The 26,249-nt window shown below is 40.7% G+C and overlaps 1 protein-coding gene across 1 annotated transcript in view; it reads left to right on the plus strand.

The window, feature by feature from the left end:
• Positions 1-895: 895 nt before the first annotated feature.
• Positions 896-26,249, plus strand: part of clstn2a (calsyntenin 2a) — a 141,909-nt gene continuing 116,555 nt past the window's right edge. Inside the window, exon 1 of the mRNA XM_047590301.1 lies at positions 896-1,139. Within this exon, the coding sequence (XP_047446257.1) occupies positions 914-1,139 (226 nt within the window). The 5' untranslated portion in view covers positions 896-913. The remainder of the gene's footprint in view (positions 1,140-26,249) is intronic.

Consider the following 26,249-nt stretch of genomic DNA (forward strand, 5'->3'; position numbering starts at 1 on the left):
CTCGAGGTCTGCCCCTCTCTCTAATCCCCAGAACGCACACCCACACCCAACAGAAGAAGAAGCACAGTGGGATAATTGAGGAACATGTGGACGTTTGAGAAAACCAGTGATTCTGCCACAGGGTGAAAACTGAAAGACTAAAATTTGTGAGGGGGAGTATAGCTGTGCTGTTCTTGTTAGGAGGATACAGCTGGAAAAACATCACAGTGCAGCAGCTGCTTCATTCGATTACGAAAGGAGCTCTATGGAAATGCAAAAACCCACCGCTGAGACTTTTTCTTTTTTTTTTCTTCACATTTATCAAAGGTAGCAGAACTAGAACAGGCAATTAACTGATAATAAACTGACCTAACGATGCCCGCGGTTGCTCACTTATCTAAATAATTAGCTGGACATCAGTAAGGTGTGACACCTCATAAACCAGTCAGCCTAATCTCACATTTGGATTATCATCTATTATGTGGTCATTTCTAGCTACAGCACCTTGCTCCTGTGTGTGTTACCACACAACCTATCCCCTCTTAGCACCAAACACTTTCACACTCACTTTAGACAGATCCTCCTTTGCATCCCCTCCTTTTTTTGTTACTCTTATGTCAAGTTTGCTAAATGCAACCGGATTATACCGGAAATAGTTGTTTCATTTTTCAACATAAAGGTGCGTATATGTTGTCAATAGTGTGGCTTTTTATTTAAAACCTCATATAATCATTAAAGTGTAAAAACGTGTCGTTAAAGGCCATTTTACTTCTACAGAATATGAATGTAGCCCCTATTAGACATCGTTTCACACGAACAGGCGATTTGTTTTCAAACTTTGAAATGAGAAATACGGAAGCCGTCGACGTTGTTTGAACGTCAGCTTTCCTGTGATGCTCTCTCTTTCTCCCTCTCTCTCCCTCTCTCTCTCTCCATGCTCACGTTGCCAGTGAAAGTCCCTCGACCTCGCCGACGACTCCTCTCTCGGTCGGCCACCGGAGAACAGGCTCGCTGTCGGAGGGTGAGCCAGGACTGGAGAAGAGAAGAGGAGCGGACGGGGAGACTTCACCCTCACAGCTCGACGAACATGCAGATGCTCGGGGTCCCATTTTGGCTCTTTTGGCTTATCTGGGGCCACTCTTGCGCTCTCGGCGGAAAAGGTAGGAGCACAGAAACATAGAAAACAAAAAGAAACATTGGGAGGAAAAAAAAATGAACTCAACTGAGAATTTTTTTTCTGTCTTTTTTTTTCTTCCCCTCGCGTTTAAGTTGCACAAGTTGGCAAGCGCAGCGTCAACCGTCCGTTCAACAACTTCGACGTTCACGACTCGCTTTAAGTTTAAAATTTCTTGAACAACCAGTTTTTTTTTTTTAACTGTTTTTTTCCGGAAGTATTGACGAATAATGTTTGTTGAGTGGTCCAGGTGTTAAATTTGTTGGAAGGTACCATTGGTAGCCACATGTTGGTTGTTTACTTGAGAACATGTGAGCGTGAACGTCAGGGCTGCAAATAGTAGTTTTTATTTTGAATTTTTATTTGTCAAGCTAATCGTTTGCTGTGAGAAAAGGGAAAATATTGAGAAAAACATTTCTATTTTCCTGAAGTCAAATGGAGCTATTTGAAATGTGCAAACCTGGAAAACTACAATTAATGCATTACAAAAGACTGCAACAAATCCTTATAAAAATAAATAAATAAAAAAATAAAATAAAATAGGGAATGCCAGGAAATTTAGTTTGTAAAACTGTTGCTCTATCAACTAATTGTTAAATCAGCCTGTTATTAAACTCTGGTGATGGACATAACTCACTCAGTTTCTAAAGATTTAATAGGAACATGCATTTCGCTGAAACTCCTCTCCACATAACATGCGCCTCAGAGGCAACCTTACATGGCCCCTTTGCATTCGAAGTGATTAACACAACAAACAAGACGTCCATAGCAGTTGCGTTGTTGGTCATGATTGGTCGGTTTGCCAGAGATCTGAAGATGATTCGTGTCTATGTTAATCGATGAATGCTCGGGGAAGGCAGCCGTGGCCGGGATGCTGCATTCAATCACATCCTCGCCCCGTGATAGACTCACATCGTCCTCTCTTTCTCTTTCACACACACACACACACACACACACACACACACACACACACACACACACACACAATGGCTGGTGTTGCCTATGAAGGGCAGCGATGGTTTACACTGGTATTAATTGGGTCTCTGGAGTGAGAGCGCTGAGCTGACTGGCTGTCTGCGCCCAACCAAATATTATCATTATTTTTCCTGTTTATGAAAGACCTCGGTACGACCGGGTACCAGAGGGAAGACTAACTAGGTTCAGACGGAGTCTAGAGAAGCGTCTGTTTCTGTGGAGGCTACAGTGACTCATTTAGCTTTGAGAGGTGAACATGGTGAACTCAGCTTTGATTTGCGACACTGAACATACAGTATATCCACAGTCAAAGATGTACCTTGGGCAGTATCAATTTTTTTTTTATCATCAGTTTTTTTTATCATCATTTGTGAAAGAAGAAAAATAAAGAACGGAGAAGCTGTTGTTAGGGTCTTTGTGTTGTTAAGAGATGTTCAATCCTGAATGCAAAAAAAAAATGAAAGTAGAAAAAAAAAGTAATGGATGGATTCACAATCTAATGTATTACCTTGTTGATTGCTAAGCCTTGTGCTACCTTCTTACGGGTTAAAAAAAAATGTAATCACAATGTAATCAATTGTCCTCTGGTTTAGTAAATATACAGACATATAGCACACCTGCGTGGACCCATATAGATGCTCCATTTATATTAACAGGGTTTTATCCTTATCGCCGTATTCACGTCCTTGAAATTTTCAATAAGGCCTGAGGTTACGAGTTGCGACGTGTTGATGATGTTTTCAGAAATGACAGCGGTGATTGGTCGGTTAATATATTCCAGTTTAGTTGTGTAGAGGTTTTTCTGTAGTTTCATGATATGTACGAGTGGAATATCAACGTCACGATATGCTTTATGCCTTTCATTTCGTAGATTGATGACTGTTAGCCTCGGTGGCTTCTAGATGCAAAAAGTTGCCTCATGACTTATGCGGATTTGTGCTTCAAATAGAAATCGTGAGCTTGTGGCCATTCGTGGGAAGTCTTGTATACAATGCGCTTGGTGTCTCAAGCGATCACATCAGCCGCTGCTAGGCAGCTAGCAGTTTAGCATGCTAACGGCCGGGTAACTTGACATCAGCATTTTCCACGCACATAATATAGACATTTAAAGAAATACTAATACTAAGCAACTCTGTGTCAGTATAATGGAAAAGAAGCATGTGGTACAGAAAACACAGTAACATTGAATGTGTTATTTAAGTCACAAGTGTGCCATTTCATCAGAAGGCCAAATATTAACTAAAAACACTTTCATGAAATAGCTGAAACGCGCCTGAGTCAGTAACATACGGCGTCATGTGATTCCCTAACATCTGATAAGTCATTGTGAGTCATTGTGAAGCGCGGCCGTTTGAAGAAGAATAGATCAAGGTCTCCGAGCGCTCGTCGCCTTGTTGTACTAGGTGCACACAGAGTTCACGTGCAGATTTCATATTTACAAGTTTCATGAGCTCAGAACACAACGTGTGCATGACACAAAGGGATTCTGCTGAATGCCTTTACATAAGAAGTGGAGAAACAGACCAGTGAAGACGAGCACGGAAGAACACAGGCTGAGGGGATCTGAGGGGTGCTGAAAGAGACGGGGAGGGGAAAATTGAAAACAAGACCAGATTTATAGGAGTCTTTTCAAAGGAGCCGTCCTGTTGCATTATCCTCGCCGCAACATAAATCGTGAAAGTGATGTGGAACACAGAAGCACAAGTCAGGTTTTCCTTTACTGTGCAATGACTGGTGAAACAATGTCTGCCTGGAAGTGCTCTGCCCATCCTGTCGTTCTTTTCCTCTTTACTGTCATTCATGCCCTTTTTCTCCTCCCTTTCTTCCCTCTGTTCTCTCAGTCGCGCTTTTCTGCCGGCCTCCCTCTTTCTTCCTTTGACTCTGCATCACTCTTTGCTGTTCTGCTCCGTCGAGCTGATGCCATTCAGAGGGCAAATGTCAGAGAGAGAGGGAGACGGAGAGACGGAGACGGAGAGAGGAGGGTTTCATCGTTCGACTCCTCACTTTCTTTTCCATGCTTGAACAGCCTTCGTTCTGATTTCCAGAGCTGCCGCCCTCTCTCTCTCTCTCTCTCTCTCTCTCTCTCTCTCTCTCTCTCTCTCTCTCTCTCTCTCTCTCTCTCTCCCTCCCCTCACAGCCACGGATTCAATTCCAAAGGTTTATCGGCTCAAGTGAGATGTATAAAAGGAGAGGCAGTCATCTTTATTTCTGTCATACTTTGCCTTTTCTCATTTGGAAAGTGGCATATTCTCACTCCATTCCAGGTGCCTCTATTACCGGCCCCCTCCTTAGCCCCATTTATTTCTCTCTATATGCATCCTGTACAGATTTTCTCTACCTCCTGCTCTAGCCTTTCTCTCACCTTCGTAAGCCGGCTTCTTATTTACGACCGTCGGTATTTGTGTTTAATGGAGACACTACATTATGTTTGTTCTGTCTCGACGGCGCGCGCATGAGTTGTGACACGAGGACATTTATTGTAAAAGAGTGAGCACCGCTGTGTTTTGTGCTGGCATTTATCAGCATGTGGAGGAATGTCAGGTCTCGCCGCTGCTAGAAGGATATGCAAATGAGGGCGTGTATGCAAATGAACATCCTAATTTGGATGTTAATTACTTAGCACAGCTAATTATAATATGTCTGATGAGGCGTAAGGTGGAGGAGAGGAGTGAAATGAAGGTGCTGCCACAGGATGATGTGCCGAATGAGTGTGTTGGCTGCGTGTTTGTCTGTGTGTGTGTGTGTGTGAGGGAGGGAGGGAGTTGCTGGTGTTTGGGGCTGTGTGTGTGTGTGTGTGTGAGCCAGTATTACACCAGCTGGTCCAATGGCCCCGTTGGGGCTTTCTGGTCAACACTGCTCAATATGTGGTGGATAAACACTGCATGCGGGGCTGACTTCTGAGGGACGGCCTCATGCACTCATCCCTCCGTTATCTTACTACCGCAGTGACACACATTCCCACAATCTGACGCCCTTATAGTTTAAAACCCAATCTACAGTGAACTGTACTCATGTACAGTAAATAGCTGTGGTGGCGCAGGAGACGGAGAGTGAGAGAGGAGAAACGGTACCGGGAGAAGAAAGAGGGCAAAGGAGCAAAGGATTCTTAATTTGTCCACTTTCATGTCTGCATGTGTTCGGAATACAAATGTATGAGACATGGAGATAAACTTTATAAACCTCGACCCAGCATCATCAAAAGAGTGGATTATTCAGTCCTACTTAAGCATATATCAGGGTACCAGTGGGAGGCTGATCTTAATTCAGCGCAAGGACCACGTTTGTTAATATCTTCCCATCGTAGGTACATTTTTATGAGTTTCACCGTGTTCTCTTTTGCTCAAGTACACGTTCTCTGTGCTGTGGCCTGGCGATTCTGTTGTTTAAATATAGCTTGCCTGCTCTTGCTGACACTACAGTAAAAACATGGAAAAATTGCCTCTGTTCACTGCAAGAACACATCCTAGGGCAATGAGACAGAGGTTGAGTGATCCTCAACTTCTGTTTGGGTTTGTGGGTGAAAACTTTTCTCTTGAAGTGAGGTAATTTTAGTCGCCAGGCGATCCTGCAAAACCACCGGTTTCGAAAATAGCCCGTCCTCGGTTACAGTTAGCCCGAGTGGGTCGGTGTTTAACGGCAGCTTACGGACCGAGCTGAGAGGCTGCGGGCGTCCCGCGAGCTGGTGTCAGTGGTGTTATCGTCTCTGTGTACACAGGCCTAACAATCCTTTATTAAACAATAGGCCGTGGTCTGTTGTGACTCATGATAAAGCCCGAAGTTATGAAGACATGCACCATTGCGCGCTGTTTTAATTATAACTCCAATACAAACTTATTAGCCTGCAGTGTATTTGTACACCTAATAAAAATGTGTTACCACTGTGGTTTGCATTTAGTTCTAATCAAATATAAGGAACGGAACGCACGCACACGCACACACACAAAGACGCGCGTACGCACTCCCACTCACACACACAAAGCCCTTTTCATGTTACCCCAAACTCGATTGAGTCATCTCCTTCATCTCCCTTTCAAGTTGTCTTGCGTGGGTCTCTTGCATAGTCGGTCCAAAGCGACACTATATGCTTTGAAATGGCTTTATATTCGATTTTTTTTATTGCCTCTGATTCCCCCTCGCGGAGGCCATGAAAGAGCTGTGTATTTTCCATCATGAAATATGATTGTGGGATATTGGCGGTGTAGGCTCAAAGTGGAACTACATAGCACAACCTCATAGGTGTTATGGCAAGTCACGCCAAAGGAAATGCTTTTAAGTTTTCTGATACCTCGTCTACAAGGCGACTCAGTGTGTGACTAACAAACAAATCCTTTTAAAAACAAACAACACTTCCAGAGCGAAAAGCGCGTGTGCGTGTGCGCGTCTGAAAAACAGACAAGAAAGGAATACTTTGTGTGGTTTTACTCACACCGTCAGTCATGTCAGCATGCATACTCAGACTGGTGCACCTGGCGTACCTGGAGCTACAATTGCTGCTCAGGAAGAAAGGGATCACAGCGGGGAGGGAAAATGAAAGCACGTCTCCAAGAAGAAAGGTTTTAATTTTCATGAGTCATCAGTCAGAGGAGTTATCTCCGTTTCTCCATGTCTGTCCTCCGTTTTCTTCTTGTATGACTATCTCCCCGCCACCACCCCTGTCTCTGGCTTTGTCATTTGCTTTGACTCGGATTCCTTTCTGCTTCTGGCTAGCATGTTAGATATGAGGTTGTGTGTGTGTGCGTGTGTGTGTCAGTTCAAATATCAGTGTTTTGCCTCTCAGATCACTTTCAAATTCCATTTTCTCCTTCCCTTGTAAAGCTTTACCCCACCCCACCGAGGACAGTATGTCTTCACCTCTGTCAGTGTCTTCCTCATCACCTGTTTTGTCCTTCTCCTTGTCCTCACATTTATGTTACTTGGTTACAAACTATATCTGTGTTTCGAGGTGACTCTGCTGTATCTCTTTTGCATATTGTGTCTTTTTGTTAGACATAGGCTTATTAGGCATTTCAAGTGTGTCAGGCTACATTTGTAATGTTAAGTTGCAGGAAAAGATGCTCTCTTACAGGGAATTTAAAGGGAAACCCTTGTCTGAGCTGCATATGTGGAGCTGCTTTAAAGGATTTACACCCCTCAGAATTTTCTATATTTCTGCATAAAAATGACCCAAAACTTCAGCGGGTTTTCTCACGTTCTGAAAGTACAACATAGAGGAACCAATCAAATAAATGAGACAGAAATATTATGCCTTTGTATTTGCCCATTCAATGACTCAAATTAATCATTTGTAAAGCTCAGGTGCAAAAGTAAGTGAACCCTTATTTTTAGTATCTGCTGTGATCCAAAAATAAACATCTCTGGTAACCGCTGATCAGTTGTCTACGGTTGCTGAAAAACATCTTGGCGTGTTCTTCACTACAGAATCACTTCACTTCTAAAATGTTGGTGGGTTTCCTTGACGTCCTTGAACAACATTCATATCAACTGTTGTTTCGTAGAATGACTTGTGTTCTTGACGTCATTTTGTTTGCTGCAGGGCTCAGTTTCTCTTAAAGTTAATTTAAAAAAAAAAAAATTTTTAGACGCAAAACCTCTTCACTTTCATTATTGTAATGTCTTAAAAAAGCATAATATTCGTGATCTACACAGCTATCAAATCTTTATGGCTGCCTGTCTCATTTTCAAAGTTTTAAATGCTCTTGCCCAACCCAACCACTGAATGAATTCATCCAGAGAAAAAACACTGAAGGACAAAGAACGAGAGCTCTAACCAGAGGTGACTGTCATGTACCAAGGCGGAGAACTAAATTCTGTAAGAGAAACGCATTCCTGGAACAAGTTACCACCACAACTACTTACTTTTTGAGACACTGGTTAAAAAATAAATCAGACATGTACTCACATAGCCTAAATAGTTTTCTTAATCTGATAGATACTCTTTGGTTCTTGGTCCATGTCTGTTTCGATACTTTCTGTCTATGTTGTTTTTGGTTTATTGTGACATTGTCTGAGTCTGATTCTGTATTGTATGATTGTTGTTTTGAAGTCTTTTCTGTCTGTGTTGTGTACCTGCCTTGGGACTATGGCTGAAAATTAGCATTTGTGCTAAATCTGTCACATTTACACTGATGACTAATGCGTCACTGTTGATTAACGTGCATTGTCCCAATTCAATAAAACTACTACTACTACTACTAATAATGATAATAACAGTTCACAGACAGATGTCATGATATATTCTTTTAGGTTTCACTGGTATGATTCACACAATCATGCCAGTGATTCTCATTTAAACCAAATAATTCTACTTTGGTCTCATCTGTCCATAAAACATTTGACCAATAGACTTCTGGTTTATCCACATGATGTTTAGAAAACCACAGACTGGCAGAAACATTTCTTGTGGAGAGCAGTGTCTTCATCCTTACTAGTCTGCCATGCACACCACGACTGTTCAGTGTTCTCCTGATGGTGGATTCATCAACATTAGCATTAGCCAATATGAAAGAGGCCTTTAGTTGCTTAGACGTCACCCTGCTGTTCCTTTGTGTGTCTGACTGTGGATTTGTAGATTCCAGACTCTTTAAATGGTCGACAATAATTTGTTTTCTGAGCTCCTCAGAAAGCGCCTTTGTCTGTGCCATCATACGCTCCCACAAACATGTGCTGTGAAGTACAAACTGTGATGAACCCCTATATTGATTGGAAACACTTTTAAATAGGTGGACTCTTTTTTTCTACTCACAGATATGTACACATGATTCATTTTCTTGAATAAACAAATCCAAAAGCGTAATATTTTTTGTTTAATTTCTTCAGTTGTGTTCTCTTAGTCTTCTGTGAAAATCCGCAGAAATGTTGAAAATTCAGAGGGGTGCAAATTCTTTTAAGCGGCACTGTATATTCTTGTCAAACAGCCAGTATAGAAATAGTCTGTCACTGTGTTTTCCTGATTTAATTTTCTCTTGAAAAATGATGATGATAAAATGGCAAAGGAATACATTTTCATTGGTTAAACTCGTGTCATGCATATAAATGTGTATTTTACCTTATTGAATCCCCACTGAAGTAGTGATGATTTTACAAGTTGTATGGAGATGGTTCATTGATAACAATTGTCTGAAGGGCTGTTTCTAGGCGTTGCTAGAGATTCTGAAATCTTTGAATGGGTCACATGTAAGGTTGGGGTAGCTGATAAATTGTGCAGTATTGTTATTATTAAGTGATTAATCTATAGTGCACCGTGAATTAGTTCTAGATGAATAAATGATGACGATCCTTCTTATTATTGTTGCTTTGAACCTGTGTAATTGGGTCAAAATTGGTCACCTGGGATTTCTGATTTCACTGAGGGTCAGTTCATAAAATGTGTGTATGTTCTTTTGAAAGCAACACTTGAATGAACAGGGTTACGCAACAGTTTCTGATTTATTTATTAATTTATTTTTGGTCACAAGCCCAGTACCTGCAATGACATGTGGTCTGTTAGCTAGAAATGTCACAGAAAGCGGCAATGCTGTATATTTAACAGATAATTGTTTCTGCAGTAGACTGAAGGGAATAAAATATAGTGTCAAATGTACTATGATATGTGGATTGGAAAATATTATCAAACCAATTAGTCGATTTTCAGATAGGGATATTGCGTTCTCGTTTAATGTGATTCATCTAAGTAAAAAAACAACAAATTCACCACCAGAATTGCTTTCATCTCTGTCAGTAATCATGTAAACAACTTACCTGCAGTGCAATCATTTACTTGTGTTGGTTAATTGCGCAAATTACAAATATGGAAATGTGAGCAGCAGTGCGAAGACAATGCAGATCACAGTAACACTAATAACAATGTAATGATGCAAATAAAATGATGATCACTCAATTGTTCATTGGGTAGCAGGCTTAGCTATAGTTTAGCTGCAATTCAGCTAAACTGTCAGGCCTACTTGGCAGACAGCTTCTCTATGAACCCCTGTAATCTGTGGTTTAGCTCAACCTTTTCTAAACTAGTCAAATACTAAGTGACCACCCTGTTATGTATTGAAACCAGTGGCGTCTTTGCATTAGGAGCTGGTGGGGAACAGCCCCACTAGAGGGCGTTGCTGTTCAGAGGAGGATTGTCAGGTTTTATAAGTTTTCCTTTATCAAAAACGTTGTTGCGCATAAGTTAATACATAATAAAGTTTGATGAAATGTCCACATTTGACATTCACTTTGTTGTGTTTGATGCACCGTATATGTTTCCGCTTGGTGGGGCCTCGCCAAGTTGGCTCTGGCCTGCAGTGTTTTTGACTGGTGGACTGATGGGCAGTGGGGACTGAAGTTCAGAGCCCCTGAGCGCTTCTCATTGGCTGATCTGAAACAAGGGATGGGGACTGCACAAGTCACACTAGCTCAGCTAACGTATGTGAGGAATCATACTGGTAATTCCATTTTTTTTTATTCATTGCTTGATGAATCGAGTTGACTATCTTGCTAGTGTGAGATTTAGGAATTTACCACTTGAGCAGAAGTTGGAGATAAAACGTTTGGGACCACATCAACTGGAGGATTTAGAGAGAAAAGACAAAACTAGGTAATTCAACCAGGAGTGGTTTCAGAGGAAAACTTGGTTAACCAGGAACTTGTCAAAAATGTGCTTTGTGATACTAATTTATTTTTAATCAAAACGGAATTGATAATGTAGTTAACATATTGTCTAAGTTATAGTGGAATTTGTGTAACTGACTATATGTGTGTGGGTGTGTGTCGGGTACACAAACCTATGGAACTGAAATCGCTGTTTGGCTATGATATATTGTGTGTGGTGAATTTGTATATTGATTGCTGTGTATTGGGTGTGCACCATTCACACCATGAGCTGTGCATTGTGTTTTTTTTGTCATGTTATTGTATCAATCTTGAGTATTTGATATAGTGAACACTGCCCTTTGGTGGCAGTGACAATATGTGTCGTCAGATTGGCATTGTTTGTGTGATGGTATTATTCAGCTGTAATTTTGTCATCGCCTGTTTGTTGTCAGGTGTTGTGGTTCCCTCTGTCACTGTTTTTTTTTTTTTTTTGTATGAGAGTATTGATTATAATATTTCTGGATTGCACCAGAATTTCCAAGCCAAAATCACCACTGGTTGAAACTTGAAGGTTTTAAATGTAATTGGAAAAAAATATTACAAACGCTTCAATTTAGCACCAGCTTTATCCTCAATATATAGTTAGTTAGATTAGCACCCCTGTAGAATAGGTTATTATTATCTTCCCTGTAAAGGAAGACTTTTTTGTTGAGCCTAATGTAATATTAACTTTTTTTTCTTTTAAATTTAACAGCTCGGTATATAAAACTAATTAAAGAGAAGTTATATTTTTAAAACAGATAAGAAACTCTTCCTGTAGACTGAGCTTTCATTTCACTTTGGGCTGCTTGTCGTATGGAGCAATAAATTCGGGAAGATACAAATCAATACAGCTAACAATGGTGTACATAATGGGAAAATTCAAAACTATAATTTTTAGCATTCGTTACAGCATGCGCCATCCAGGTTTAAACAAATATTCCACTGCATTTAAAATTAAAGCTGGTAAATTGTAAATCTTATTATTATCTGCCAATGTATGCACACTTTGGAAGACATTGTGAATTAATGAACACGTGCAAGAACGTGTCATCCAGCAGTATTGATTGTTATTTGTAATCCAGAGGAGGTGGATTCAGCTGCAGGTTTGACTGTAACGCTTCAGTGTCATCGTTCCCATAATTACCAGAGATTAGGAGGTATCAGTTGTGTTGTTTATGTTTCTGTAACATTTTAATGGCCAAAATGCCTTGACAGCTCTGTACAACTCAGGCTGTCCCTTCTTGTGGTTACTGTATTTGCTTCACGTATCGGGGCACAAATGCTTTTCACTAGAAACTAGAAACAAGGGAGGGAAAAGGCTGTATCCTCTGATCTGTCAATAGTCATACTAAATGCATTGGTGCCTGAATAGCTATTATTTGCATTTAGTCCAAAAAGAAAAAGGGCTCCCTTTTTCTTTGTTGTTGCTCTGTTCAGTTGCTCTTCAGCTTTCATTTTCCTTTCCACATATCGTGCTTATTTATCTACTCTGAAGTTTTAGTGCAAATATTGCCTTTTCTGAGGCACAAGTCTCTGTAACAGCAACTATCCTCCAAGGACTGCAAGGACCTTCTTTATACGTTCACCCAAAAGATGAAATATAGTCGTAGGTTTTATAAGGGTTACTTGTATTGTATTCCTATAAAATGCGTCGTGTGATTGTAAGTCACCAACTGCATGTTTCCCTGAGCCATAAATTTTAATATGTTGCAAAAGAACCCCAGTTTCTCATTTGTAATATAGTCGTTAGCTTTGCATGTGGCTTTTCCATTTGCAAGGCTTTTGATCTACGATCTGTTGTCTCAGAATCTTTGCGCTGTTGGTCTTTTCTTTAACTCTACTTACACACAAACTTTCTGCTTCTCCACTTCGCCCTCTCTCTGTCTCTGTCTTCCGCTCTTTCTCTTTGTCCCAAAGCAATGAGCAGCATTTCACCACCCACCACTCTTGTGTCAGCATAACAGCATTTCCCATCAAGTTTTAATTTTTACTTACTCTGGCGTAATGACATTTTCTGTTTATTTTTATTCATGGTCCGCAACCTTTTCTATTACAAGTCTGTTTTCTGTCAGCAGAAAATCCTATTATTTTTTTTCTGCAAATTCAGCGCTGTTTTTGCACAGTCCGATAATGGTGCCCATGTACATTTTTTGAAGTTATTATTGCTAATCGATTGATATTCGTCATCACGGATGCAAAATGAAACAACCCTTTTATTGTCACAGCTCTGGTGGGCCTTTGTGCTTCGTAATGAACAAAATCTTGCGCAAGCTTGCCTTTAAATACGACGTCTTTATCTGAGGCAATAAGAGGCGGTAAGAAGAGAGCTTTATTTGCAGTCGACACACAGCGCACGGGGTTCATACTGCTGTATGAAAATGTTACACTCGTACGTGTTTGCAGTGATTTGTTTGTCGTTTTTCATAAAAAAGATACTGGGTTCTTGCAGACATGGATTTCTCATAATGCTGCTTCATAAAGCTAAATGTCTATAAATTCCCCCTCCTGTGTTTCCATCTTTCCCTCTCAAACAGTCAATCAGTTTTCCTGATAAGACAGAAGCAGCATACATTTGTATTGTGCGTTTGTGAGACAGTAAAATAAAGCCCTTTCTGTGTTAAACAAACTTTTCGTCATTGTTTTTGCGAGACAAAGGCAGTCAGATCAAATAAATGACTGTTTTTTTGTCGAAAAAGCCGACAAGAAGACATATCTACAGTAGGAACGTCCTCTTCAGTCTACCTGTCACAATTAACCCACGGCTAAACTGTTAAATTTCTATTAAAATGCCAAGGCTTTGTGTGTGGATTGCTCACCCCCATATCGCTGTGCCACTTTTCCTCTGCAATTATAGTCAATTTTCCCTTACAAGCAGACAATAACTTTATTGTGTTCATTTGAAAAGACGGCACCACCATTCTGCCTCATCACAGTGGAGAGTGCAATAAATGACTTTTGATTGTTGAAAACAAGGAAATACTTTGAATAATCAGCCTCTCTACTGTGGCAACATGCTCTAAATAATTTACTTTCTGCCAGAACACTGTAGTCAGAAGCGGCTTTTTTCTTATTGTATGGCTAAAATCTACAGGCAATAAAAGCTTAACAGCCTTCATTTCCCCATTTACGTGATCCACTGGCAGCGTCGGCCATATTACTGAAATATTTTTCACATTTATTAAGCAGTAGCTTCAGCTGGAGCACATTTCAAAGATGAATGAGTTATTTACAAGCGTGTTACACGGCGCTGATATCAGTCATCAGTCATCTTTAAAGCTGGAATTGCTGCTGTTTTGAAGCCATGATTAGACTTGATCACATGTCACAGGAGACAGATATTGAAATTAGAGAAGACAGTGGGTTTTTTTTGAAAAGCAAATCTAGAGCCCCAGGGACGGTTGAGGAGCAGCAGATGAATTAACCAGAATGAAAGTGTGTGTGGAAGAGTAAGACATCACACTGCTGATGCACTGGGATATATTAGTATCAAAAAGAAGTAAGTGATGTATATGTAGGACACCTTTACACGTGCTTTGCTCTCCATTCAACACAGCAGCACAATTTACAAAGGTAAAATACCTCCACATTCGGCTCTTAAAAGGTCTTTTAAAGCGCTCCACCACACTCGCCTTGGTCTCATATGATGGGGAGAAATGTGAGATTTTATACTCATCCAGGAGGTTCTGAAAATTTGATGAAGTCTGTTCCTGACACGCGACCTAGAATGTCCATAACATCAACTCTGGACACGGTCTGAAGACGTCTCATCTGTGTGTATTTAGAAGAAACGTCAATGCATGTCAACAAGGATCATTCGTTGTCATTGAGCATTCACTCAACCAAATCAAACTGGAATAGTTTGTCAATACCATTAACCAGAACTCTGTTCCTAGGAAGAGGCTATAGGCGTCCTGCCTCAACTGAAAATGCTTTACATTAGATAAATGAAGGCAACAGGCAACCCGCTAGACTTCCAGACTGCCCAGCACCTTCTGTGATAGGAGACACAAATGGTTCGATTATCTTTGGAACAACCTTTTCACTTCACTCACATAACCATGCTTTTAACAATTACAAAAGGACGGTAGTAATAAAACATTAAAGAAAACCGGTAATAAAAAATACAACCTGCATGAATCGAGATAATAAAAAGGAGACATCAAAGTTACATCGCTTTGATCTCGTGCTGATTTTCACCACTCTGATCACTCACTTTTCCCAGACTCTGAGACTCGGTGTAACCGCTTGGCTCTGAGAAAGTCGTCACCTACCACAGAGCCGGAGGTTTCGGTGATTTTACTAAGAATGTTATCGGCCGGCTTCTGTTCTCAGTTCTCTGCAGCTCCTCGTATTTGATCTGACGGCCGTAGCATCGCTCACTCCAGTACTTGTACGTCACACCCTTAAGCAGATGGACAACGGTGATTTTAAAGATATTCAGTGCACCCGTGGGATAGTTCGCTGTATCAACCCCCGGACCAGTTATCAGATGATTTGCCTGAGCCTGCTGCAATCAGCGAGACTGTCTCTGATGGGTCCGCCAAAGATGCACGAGGCAAAGTGCCCTATATGTTCTGCAGGGAAGGGCATGATGGACGGGTAGTGGGTGGCAGGACAGAGGATGGAAGAGCCGGAGACGATGGGGGTGACGGAGGATTGCAACAACCCTTATCTAAAGAAAGATAATACCTGTTAAACATTTGTATTGTAGGTATGAATATGCAAAACACTGCATTTTCACATGCACATGCTACTGTGTCCTATAAGTGCTGTTTATACTGGGGAGGCAGCACTAAGAAGAAGGACACATAGTTCCTGGACAAAGAGATACATAAGGCGGTCTCTGTGCTAGGAGCAGAGCTGACATCAGTGGCAGAGGCAAGGACCTTAAACAAACTCTGGTCCATCATGAACAATGTCCACCACCCTCTACATGACACCAGAGTCAGACAGAGCAACTCGCTCAGTGACAGGCTGCTGTTTCTGTCCTGCTCCATGGACAGGTCGAGGAGATCGTTGGTCCCTCAGGCCATAAGACTATACAACGCCAACTGGACTGTGGATGTCACGAGTACTATTGTATATTTTTTTACACAGCATTATATAGTCATATTATTATTAACTTAAATAGCTTGCAAATCTGTATGTATGTCATGAGGCTTCTGGACACCGAATTTCCCACGGGATGAATAAAGTCTCACCCTCCTCTCCTCTCTCCACGTCACACCACTCACCCATTATACTTTATTTAAATAAACTGTCTAGAAACCGGTGCTAAATTGTCTTCGGTAATGAAAGTCCAGCGAGCTTGCGCATTAGAGGCGTAATGGCTGTTTGCCTTTATTGGACATGAGTGTGTTGTTTCCTCCTTCGTGCCTTCTCCCACATCTGCCCTTTTTCTTGTGGCCCTTGCGCGACCTCCCTCCTTCCTTCCCTCATACACAATTAAACAGACACGGACACCCTTTCTTAGCAGCTGCTCAGACTCCGTTATAGTGCTGCTGCCGTCCCCAGTAATGGGGATCAGCTGCCAGCGCCGTGGTCCAAGATGGCATCTTCACCAAGGATCAGGCGGATGATTGTGAATGAGACAAATCAGGGAGAAGATGGCCAGCTTACTTCTCTTGTTAACCCCCGACCTTTTGCATCTCTCCCTTGCATCCTGCCACCTTACGCAGCTGATGCTGCAGAAGGGCTCCCGTTGTTAGCAACCAGGACGAGGCGCCATACAATATTAAAGAGCTACACTGTTTACCTCTCAAGGTGCTGTGTGCCTCTCCAGCGTTTCTTTCAGGCAGTAGCCGAGAGGAGAATTGAAAAAAGGGAATACTGATAACTTCCTGGGAAGTCATGACAGCGTTTCTGGATTTTTCAAATACTCGCAGTCGTTCTGTCGACTGGTTTCGCTATATTACAGGGACGCTCCTTGAGTTTGGTGTCTTTGGAGTCTATTTTACAGCCAAGAAAAAAAAAGTGAAGTGGTGATGCTATCCTCTTTGTTATTGCAGAATATGTAATTCATCCCCACTATCAGATATTGATTTTAGGAGGGAAGTGATGATCAACAATGTGTTCTCACCCACCCTGATCCCTGTGGTAGATTAAAACAAACTGCAGACAATAATATGGCTTCGCTTGGTATTAAATTCTGAAAATGCCCTCCCTCCGCCTCCTAACTTATGACTCTGTGGAAGTACAATACTCCAAATATATCAAGTTCCCCCTCCGAACTGACCTTGCCACCCACATTTTTTATGCTGAGAAATGGTGAAAATATTGGCGACAGTATGAGATTTCACATAAATATGTCTTTCTTGCGGGAATTACAATTCACCTGGCCACCGCGGGGTGTTGAGCTCTGAGTTGCATTTTATCACCAAAGCAGAAGGAATATGGTTTGATGCGCGGCCCTTTGTCATTTGATTAATATTGAAGCAAGCTGACATTTTATTTTATCTAATTCTTCGGGAGCTCAATAACCATCCACATACATAGTCACCTTCAGTGTCCGTCTGCGTATTGAACCCGCACTCTCTTTCTCTGGTGTCTGCTCCCCTGAAGTTTAACAAAGAAATTGAAGGCATCAGGAAATAAAAGAAACGGACCGAACGAGGAGACGAGGCCTCACGGACGGACGAGGCTCAGGGTACAGGAGAAGGGCGGGAGAAAAGTGAGACGTTGCAGAGAACGCGAGGGAGGCAGGAAAGAGAAAAGGGATGAAAAAATGAGAGCGTCGTGACAGAAAAAGAAAGAAGATAAAGGGACAGAGGCTGCATGGTGCGGCGATGTTTGCCATCGCCACTCACTGTGGGGCAGTGTGAGCAATCTGTGGTCGGTAGCAAGCCCCAGGGCGATTCATCATGATTATGTGGCGGTAGGCAGGTAATGTCACAGCAGGCAGGGCTGGGCACATCTGAGGCGGAGGCTGCCGCTATTTCTGAGCACCTGTCTTTGCCAGCCGGGATGTAGTTGGTCACATCAGCTTGCCTCGTGTCTCTCTTGTGCCCTCTGGCCGTGTGTTTATTTATTTTTTTTCCCTCTTTCTTTGTGCGACTCTTGAAAATGGTTTGTAGGTGTGTTGCGGCGGCTGTTCTGCCGGGGCCAGCGTGATGTGTGAATTCCCCCCTAATAAATGGCTGGTGTTTTTCAGCTACTTGTTCTCGGGTTTTTCCTCTCCGCTCCTCTGGTATCACACGAAGCTGCAGGGACTGATTAAAAATGTTTCGAATGTTAAATGTCAGGTTGCCTCTCCATCTGTTTGTCTCTCACCTCTCTCACTCGCACCTTTCCGTTTTCCAATCCTTTACCTTGTATCACAGCCTCTTTCGGTGTCTTTGCCGATCCCAGTGAAACACCCATTGCTTATTTTAAAAAGAGTTCACAGTTGTTTGTTCACGCACCCACATGAACACAGTTTAATAGTGTGTGTACTTCTTGTGCACTGTTCACTAAGTGTACTAACACACAGTGTGGTGGTTGGGAAGTCTAACTGATTGATGATCACCTCTGTGGTGTGTTTGTCAAGGCTGCAGCTAAAACCAGTATCTCGCTCTCTTCCAGTCGCCCCATAAATATTGGAAGGATTATCGTCATTTTACCTCAAAAATAAGTCTGGCCATATCTGGCCATGCTTTAATTCTTCTAACTGTCTGGCTTTTCTTTACTTATCTGACATGTAAAAATACAGACGTTTACGACCATTTTAAAGGAGGCAACGCTCCCTCCAGTATTTGCACTTAAGCGCCGGCTCGAGCTACGCCCTTATCGTCTTTTGTCTCTTGCATTTGTTGATACCAAAATCCCTTTTCTGGCAAGAAGTGCTCCAAAATACCTTTCAGCCACCATCAACAATAACTGTTTAGAAATGTGTTCACTTATCATAAGCAGCGAAAGCAATAATGGTCCAACAGATAACGGTATGAATAAGTCCGGGGATATTCTGCTCTTTACAGCCTCAATATCCAACGAGACAAAAACAAAAAAATGGTGCTTATCTCATTCCCATACTCATCATATCAATGGCATTATTACTCACGTTATCAGCAGCACGTATTAATACCAGCTGAAAATAGTTCATATCGGGTGGACTGTTCACTTTGATCTTAAAGAACGTCTGGTTAAATTTACAGTGGATATTTTAAGGTGGACCTTGTCAGTCCAGGTTGCTCCCGACAGGATGCTTTTCCCTTCATAAATGCTTAAAGGGGCTTGGGCAAGGTTGGGATAGAATTTTTCGAAAGCCCCATGTTGTTGTATCCAATCGCATTGAACAGAAATGTAATAAAGCCTTTTGCATTTGCAGAGCCTCGTGTCCTTGAGATGGAAGTATAGAGGGATAGAGTTCCTTCAAAAGGCTCTTAGTCCCCAAATTTAGCTAAATACTCAAAGGTAGGTAGGTAGATAAGTGATATTCTGTAACATTACGGACAGAATGGACAAATAAAAAGAAAGAAGCAAGGACATATTCTGTCTATCTGTCTCTACACGGGTCATTCTCAAATAACACCGGACCACAATTCCCATAATGCAGCTCGTCTTTCGGCCTCCAGATTAAAGATCACTTTATTGATCCTGCAGGGAGATCATTTTGTCCAAGTAGTCACAAGAACAGGGCATAGAATAAGAACAGAGTAAGGCAGAAGTAAATGAACACATAATATACAGTGGATCAAACAGTTTTCATCGGAAACCTAAAAGCCCGTTTCCTTCAAACGCACACTTCTTGTTTGCGATTCAGACTTTCTGTTAAATAGTGAAATGTCAGGCATAAACTGAAACAACCCTGGTGATATTATCAGAGTTATTTTTAACATCAGACAGCTTCTCCTGGAGCCACAGAAGACATTATTAAACAGCCCTCCCCAGCGGCACATGATGAGCAGCCTGAAGCTGAAGTGTAAAAAAAAAAAAAAAAATCGTAGGAAAAACAGGAAACGGACGAAAATGCCCACTTCATGTTGACAACATTTGTTAAACATGTGCTTAAACTGGAGAGGCACTGTCAAAGTCATCATCTACTAAATCACTGAGTTGACAATCTGCATTACTGAAAAGTATTAGCATGTCAGTGTGCTGCTGTGTGCCCTTAGGTGCCCAGGAATATGATTACCTGTCTGCAGTGTTGCTCTGTCAGCACAATCTTGGAGGCAAACAAAGCAGAACGTTATTTGGATATTTTTATCCTGACATACTGTGCTTGGACAGCTGTTTTGCAGGAGGTGTATACCCTATCCTTCTCTCTATGAGAGTCTGCACAAGTAGTGCTATGAAAATACATTATATGTAATAAATTAATTATTATTAATATATATATATATATATTTTTTTTTTACATCAAATGAACGAATAACTCAACTAACTGAGAAAATTGACGATACAAATGAAGTTGCCATCCTACTTTTTAGACTTTCAGTGTAAAGCTCATTATACTCTTAACTGCGTTACTGATACACATGACAAGCGCAATCAACACCTCAAGTTTTTCTCTTGGCTAGCGTGGCTTGTCACTTGCATATGTTGTGTTCTGTTGTGACACTCTGTTGTGACAAAAAGCATCACCTTGTTCCTTGTTGGCTGTATCTCCAGCGCTTACAGCAGATACGTGTGAAACCAGGGAATCAAACAGTGCGGTGTTGAAATAAATGTCCTATTTTCACCATTAACGGGCCCATAAATGTTGTTGCCAACGTCTGCCAATGTGTAAAAGGCCCTCACTTAAATATCCCAGCATCTGCTTACTTTAAATGTCTTAAATGAGCCTGTGTAATGCTTTGTAGCCCGATCTCCTCATTAGTCGCAGAGCTTTGTTTTCCTTCCCCTCAGTCTCCATGTTCATCCACCGCTGTTAAAAATGTGAGATTACTCAGAAATAGTGGAAATGAAACTAGTTTTACTGTTATTTAGCATTAGTATTGTCATTATAACGTGTGTGTATGCACACATCAGTTTCAATGTATTTGTGACAGTAGCTATTTTTCTAACCTTTTAGTCTAGATAACTAGGTAGCATTAGGTTTGGTTAACTTAAAACTAAGTTAATCTTAATCTTATGCTGCCATAATTTTCTCCATTTTTGTTGTTTTGTTGTTTGTTCTCCGTGTTTTCCCAATGCTGTGCTAGAGCTGTAGACTGAGCACCATGGCATATTTGAACTTGAACAAGAATACACATCAGTCTTTGGTTATCCTTCATATGTATATATATATATAATATATATATATATATATATTTATATATAATATATATATATAATATATATATATATTATATATATATATTTATTATATATATATTATATATATATATATATATATATATATATATATATATTAAAAAAAGATTATGTGTCCTAGTTTGAATTACATGTAACTTATTTCTGTAACTAGGTTGTCTGTGATGTTATTTATAGCTTCTACCACAGAGAGAATTTGACTACCGTTCTTAGTGTCTCCCAGTTCTGGCGAAAAAAAAAACAAAAAAAAACACTTTCGCTAGTGTTCTGGCTACAGTATTCAGTAGTTTTTTTTTTTTTTTTTTAGAGGCAGACCACTAATGATCTGTGTTTGACCAACATTTTACGCTTGAAAGATTAACCACAGTTTAGAATGAAGGAGGCTTTACCACAATTACCCAAAATTGAATAATGTTATAATAATTTTATTATATTTTAAAGTGATGTGTAGATTATGCCAGCTAATTAAAACTACCAGTCCGGAGTACAGCCTGTAATGAAGCCACGTGTAAAGGACAGTGTTTAACTGTATGACTAAATCATGCCCACTTCAGACCACTGCACGCTCTACTTCACCACTTCAGAAAATTTGGAAGTCTGCCACAGCCTTCTCGTCAAGCTAGGACCATGAAAAGACCTAAGCTTATCAGAGTTTTTTAATAGGTGGAGCACACTTGCCTTAAGTGTGTACAAACTGATTAGCTATTCACCGTGCTTCACCCCTGTTTAGTCTTCAAATACAGGCTGCATTTGGTGATGCAAAACAGCGGGAGAGTCATCAAATTCAGTGGCGGTATAAACTGAAACCTCTTTCATCTCATAATTTGAGTGGATGCTGAATTAAAAAACATTGTCACATCACTGCTATTACTTCCATAAACACTGGCTTAAAAAAAAAAAAATAAAAAAAATAAAAAAGCCTTTACTTTCACTCGATAATGGCACCATTTCAATTCAGACAGTTAATGGAGCATTTTGACATGGGAGCTTGTCTAGCATTAAAAGGAAGCAGCCGTGATTACCTTGATCATAGTCATTTAACTCAACACTATTGGTCTGTTCTCCCTGCGAGTATCAGGTCAACAGGAGACATTAATGGAACCAGTTTTCTCTAATGCTCAGGTGAAGGATATGACAGCTTTCAGATGAGTCAATTACGAGCCCACATAGTTTTGTCGTGCGTTTTTCTCTCTTAAAGTGTCCATGTTATTATCAGAAAGTAGAGGAAGCCACAGTGAATCGAGCGGCAGCCCACATAGCGCAAATATGAATATTTGCTGCAGTCGTGACCAGAGTACAGCCTCAGTCTTGTGACAATAAAGAGATTGTAACTTTCTGTCGTTCTGTCTACCTCCTATATCTCATACTCGTTTGCAAACCTGTCATTCATTCCTCAAGGGCACGTTTACACTGATGCTTACTGCGATGTTGGGCCGCACTTCATGTTTATCTGAATGGGGGGAAAAAAGTGTTTACTAAGTGACTTTCACTAAGCGTTACTGGCTGGTCTCTCGATCGCTCTTTGAAATTCTGTTTATTTTTTAAGTTAATTAAAAACGAATTAAAGGAGCTGAGTTCTGGAATGACATGAGGCGCCAGTGAAAGCTTTAGAAGTGTGATCTGTGGGAGACGGCGTGTGGTTCTGCGGCTGATTGATTAAAAACACTAGAAATAGAAGTCAGCTCGTGGTAAATGTTGTAAAGTGAAAAAGTCTTTTAAATCACAATCTATGAAAGTCAAGTGCGAATCAAGTATTACTTTTGTTATGCATATGTATATATAATTACTGAAAACAATCACATTATTATCTGCTTTAATAGTGAAGCGTTTATTCTCTTAATGTCACATTTAATACTCATAATTTCCAAAACAATTTGCTGACCTTGTGATTTTTTGTTTTCTTTCTGCACTATTAAACCAAACGGAAACTGGCTGTGAACTTTCAGAAACTCCTTCCTGCAAACTGCACGCAGTTACACGTTCAATCGCCCAGACTGTGCAATCTGAGCATGTGCACACATGTACTTCAGTAACGCATGGGTAATAGTTACAACACTACAAAGGCAGCCTGGCAGTCTGAGCGAGACACAGGCAGGCCAGCAGGAGTTGGGGAAGACGAGGAGCACCGACTCCAAGGGAGGGATGAGCAGCCAGTGTCTGACTTTCAAACCGTGAGAAGGACGGATAAACAAGCGGAAGGAAAGTTTATCACAACAATACAGGGAGACGTCATGCATAAGAATTCCAGTAGGAGTGACTTTAGAGCAATAACTGTGTTCAGCAACAATAATGAAAAATGTAATTAGTTGGAGCCTACTGTTTGTGGAAGGTGGGCATCATTATTAAAGATCATCCCTCCCATCACATCTTCTCCCTACTGCCTCAGGAGGAAGATACGCAAGGACTGCCCCCCTCCCTATATTAGCATCCGCACTCAACCCCCCTTAAATCATGGATGAGAAACCTGTACCAAGTACTAAGTAATGCTAAGTAAAAACAAAGTGCTAAAGAGATGGCTTTCAGAATGTGTTTATGGAGTTCATACACCCAAAGAAAGACAGTGGACATGTCTTACTACGTGTTAGTAAGCAGGTCTGGCTCATTTATTTAAAAATCAGACCAATTTAGTTTCATTCATTGCCTTGACGAAAGGCTGCATGGAACCCTCAGTTTGCGGCCGTCCTTGTCAACCGAGGTAACATCAACAAGCTGCTGCTATTTCTGGAGCTGCTGCTCTCATTTTAAAGAAAATAAGAGTTCGCCCAGGGCTCATTAATTACTCTACTCTCCCGTTCGAGACGTTTTCAGGTTCACTTTGTATGCGGGCGAAACGCTGACTGTGTAGCACTAGCCGGGCGAGCTTGAGTCTTTGATGCAATGTTCTCGGGAAATGCGACCTGGATGGATTTATAGCAGACTGAGGTTAATACAAGGGGAGATTGTTTTTTTTTCTTTCTGTTCTTTGACTGTAGTACATAGAAGAAAACGATTGACTCGCACGTCAAATTTGTACTCGGAGCGTTTGATGGAAACGGAAAATCTGGACAATTTTGTGTGGATATATGTGGATGCGTACTACTAACCTTTCTCCGTCTCTTTGTCTTTCTTTTTCCTTCATGGGATATTTCCCTGTACTGACACGAGATAAGAGTAAAATACAGTGTATACACTGAATGATTTCTGATTTGATTTCACTTCCTGGAAGAATGAGTTCGGCAGACCCAAACAGCAAGGGAGAGAAAAAGAAATAATCTTTCAATCTTCTGAAAATGCTTTCCTATTCCTTTTGTCTTTCTGTTTCTTTATCCTGAGTAACTTCCTGGCTTAGCCGTGGGGGGCGGGTTGTCACATTTAGTATCTTGGTGATGGATGTCTTTTTGGTTTAGAACCCGCACTTGATGTGTTTATTCCAGTCTTACTCAAGTCAAATGGAAAAAAAAAAAAATCCCTCTTCATCTCAACATGCTGCTGCTTCCTATGTGCCATGAAACGAGTCTCTTTTATCATGCTTTGTGTTGACCTTTAGTAAACTACAGCGCTAGGAGGCAAATGGTATCTCTTGTTATTCTTCATTCCTTTATAAAAGCACCATGCCAATAGAAACTAGAAGATTTTTTTCTTTTACTTCATAATCATATAAGATGAATAAATAAATTCCTCATGCACCCGTCCATCCATTTCTACTCACGATGATGATGGTGAAGAAGGAGCCGTTGCTGGTTGTTGAACTTGTTGTCACATCTTCATGTTTTTCTCTCTGATTATTAGTTTTAGCTTTTTTTTTTCTCAGCAGATTTGAGTGCATCAAAAAAGAGCACTAACACAGCAAAGCCCCTGGCTAAATTTTTAACCAGATTTCTAACCAGGTTCCTCTTTTTTTTTTTTTTTCTCAATTCTTATTTTTAATTTCTCACACAGCAAGATCTGCTCTCTCTCCTAAGTGGGAGATCATCTGAAAAAAAAAAAAAAAAACTGTTAGAAAGGGTGTGAACCGCCTTTCATGGCTTCTGTGCTGCTACTATGAGGAATGACTTGTGGTTTAGATTAACTGTGTGTGTGTGTGTACTTATTTTAGAGTGACACTCCGCGCCCTTGTTAAAATGTGCTGCTGAAAGAATGACATTGAAAAATCCGTTGCTGTGTGAACGTGTATGTAGTTGTCGGCATGAAAGGCAGACGTTCTCTGAACTTTTTTGTTTGCTGCAGTCCACTTCACGAGACGAGAGATTTCTGCATGGAGACTCTTCAAGAAGCTTGGAGAGAATTTCTGCTTGCGTGCCTGTGTCATATTTGTCATATCAGTTAATGGCATTATGAATATTGAACGTATATAAACATTTCAGTTTGACGATAGCCGTTGAGATTGCCTTCAGCGCCTTTCAGTCAGTAATCACAAAATACAACACTCTTACACAAAATAGATATTACTGATGGAGTCGGGGATTGGACGTCCAGCCGGTCTGTCTGCAAAGCTCCGACAATCACTGCAAAAGAGTAAGAATCGTTTTTTTATTTCTTTTTCTGGCTGCTTGCCGCATAGATCTATTCAAATTAACATAGAACCTTTAAGTCTTCGGCTTTTCTGCTCGGTCATGTTAGCAAAGGCAAAAGTGTTCATATTGATTTTTTTCTCTGAATGATCCTGTGGCTTTCAGTAATATTACCTTTTAGTTTATCCAGTATAATAGGGCTTTTTTTTTTCTTTTTTCTTTTTTACATTTCTCAGCACTGCAATTATGAAATTGAGGTTTAAAATAAATCAAACCTTCTCAGCTGGAGATGAGCTAGTTTTCACAGCGTACACAGCAACTTTTCAGATGGAAACATGATGACTCATGAAAACGCGTTTTAAATGTTGATCACTTAATGTTGATTATGAATTAGATATCGATTATGGAACGAATCTCGTCCTCATATCATTGTCCATGCCCCTTGTTTTTTTTTTTAAAAGGAAACAAGCTATTTGATAGATAGATAGATAGATAGATAGATAGATAGATAGATAGATAGATAGATAGATAGATAGATGCTTTATTAATCCCAAACTGGGAAATATTTAGTCGATTCAGTCGATTAATGTTTGCTACAGTAATTGTAACTGTGGCATGAGTACTTTTCTGACCTAGATTCAGTCGTGTGATAAAATGAATTAATTCTTCACGGATGGAAGTGGGCACGAGTTGCACATCAGTCAATTTCTCTAAATTTTTCAGACAATCTGTTCTGGTAAAAGTTAATTTGTAGGAGTCAATGTAATTAAGCACCCTTGTCCCTTCTTCGGTGC

Source organism: Mugil cephalus, chromosome 7 (assembly GCF_022458985.1).
Source record: "Mugil cephalus isolate CIBA_MC_2020 chromosome 7, CIBA_Mcephalus_1.1, whole genome shotgun sequence".
Lineage (NCBI taxonomy): Eukaryota > Metazoa > Chordata > Actinopteri > Mugiliformes > Mugilidae > Mugil > Mugil cephalus.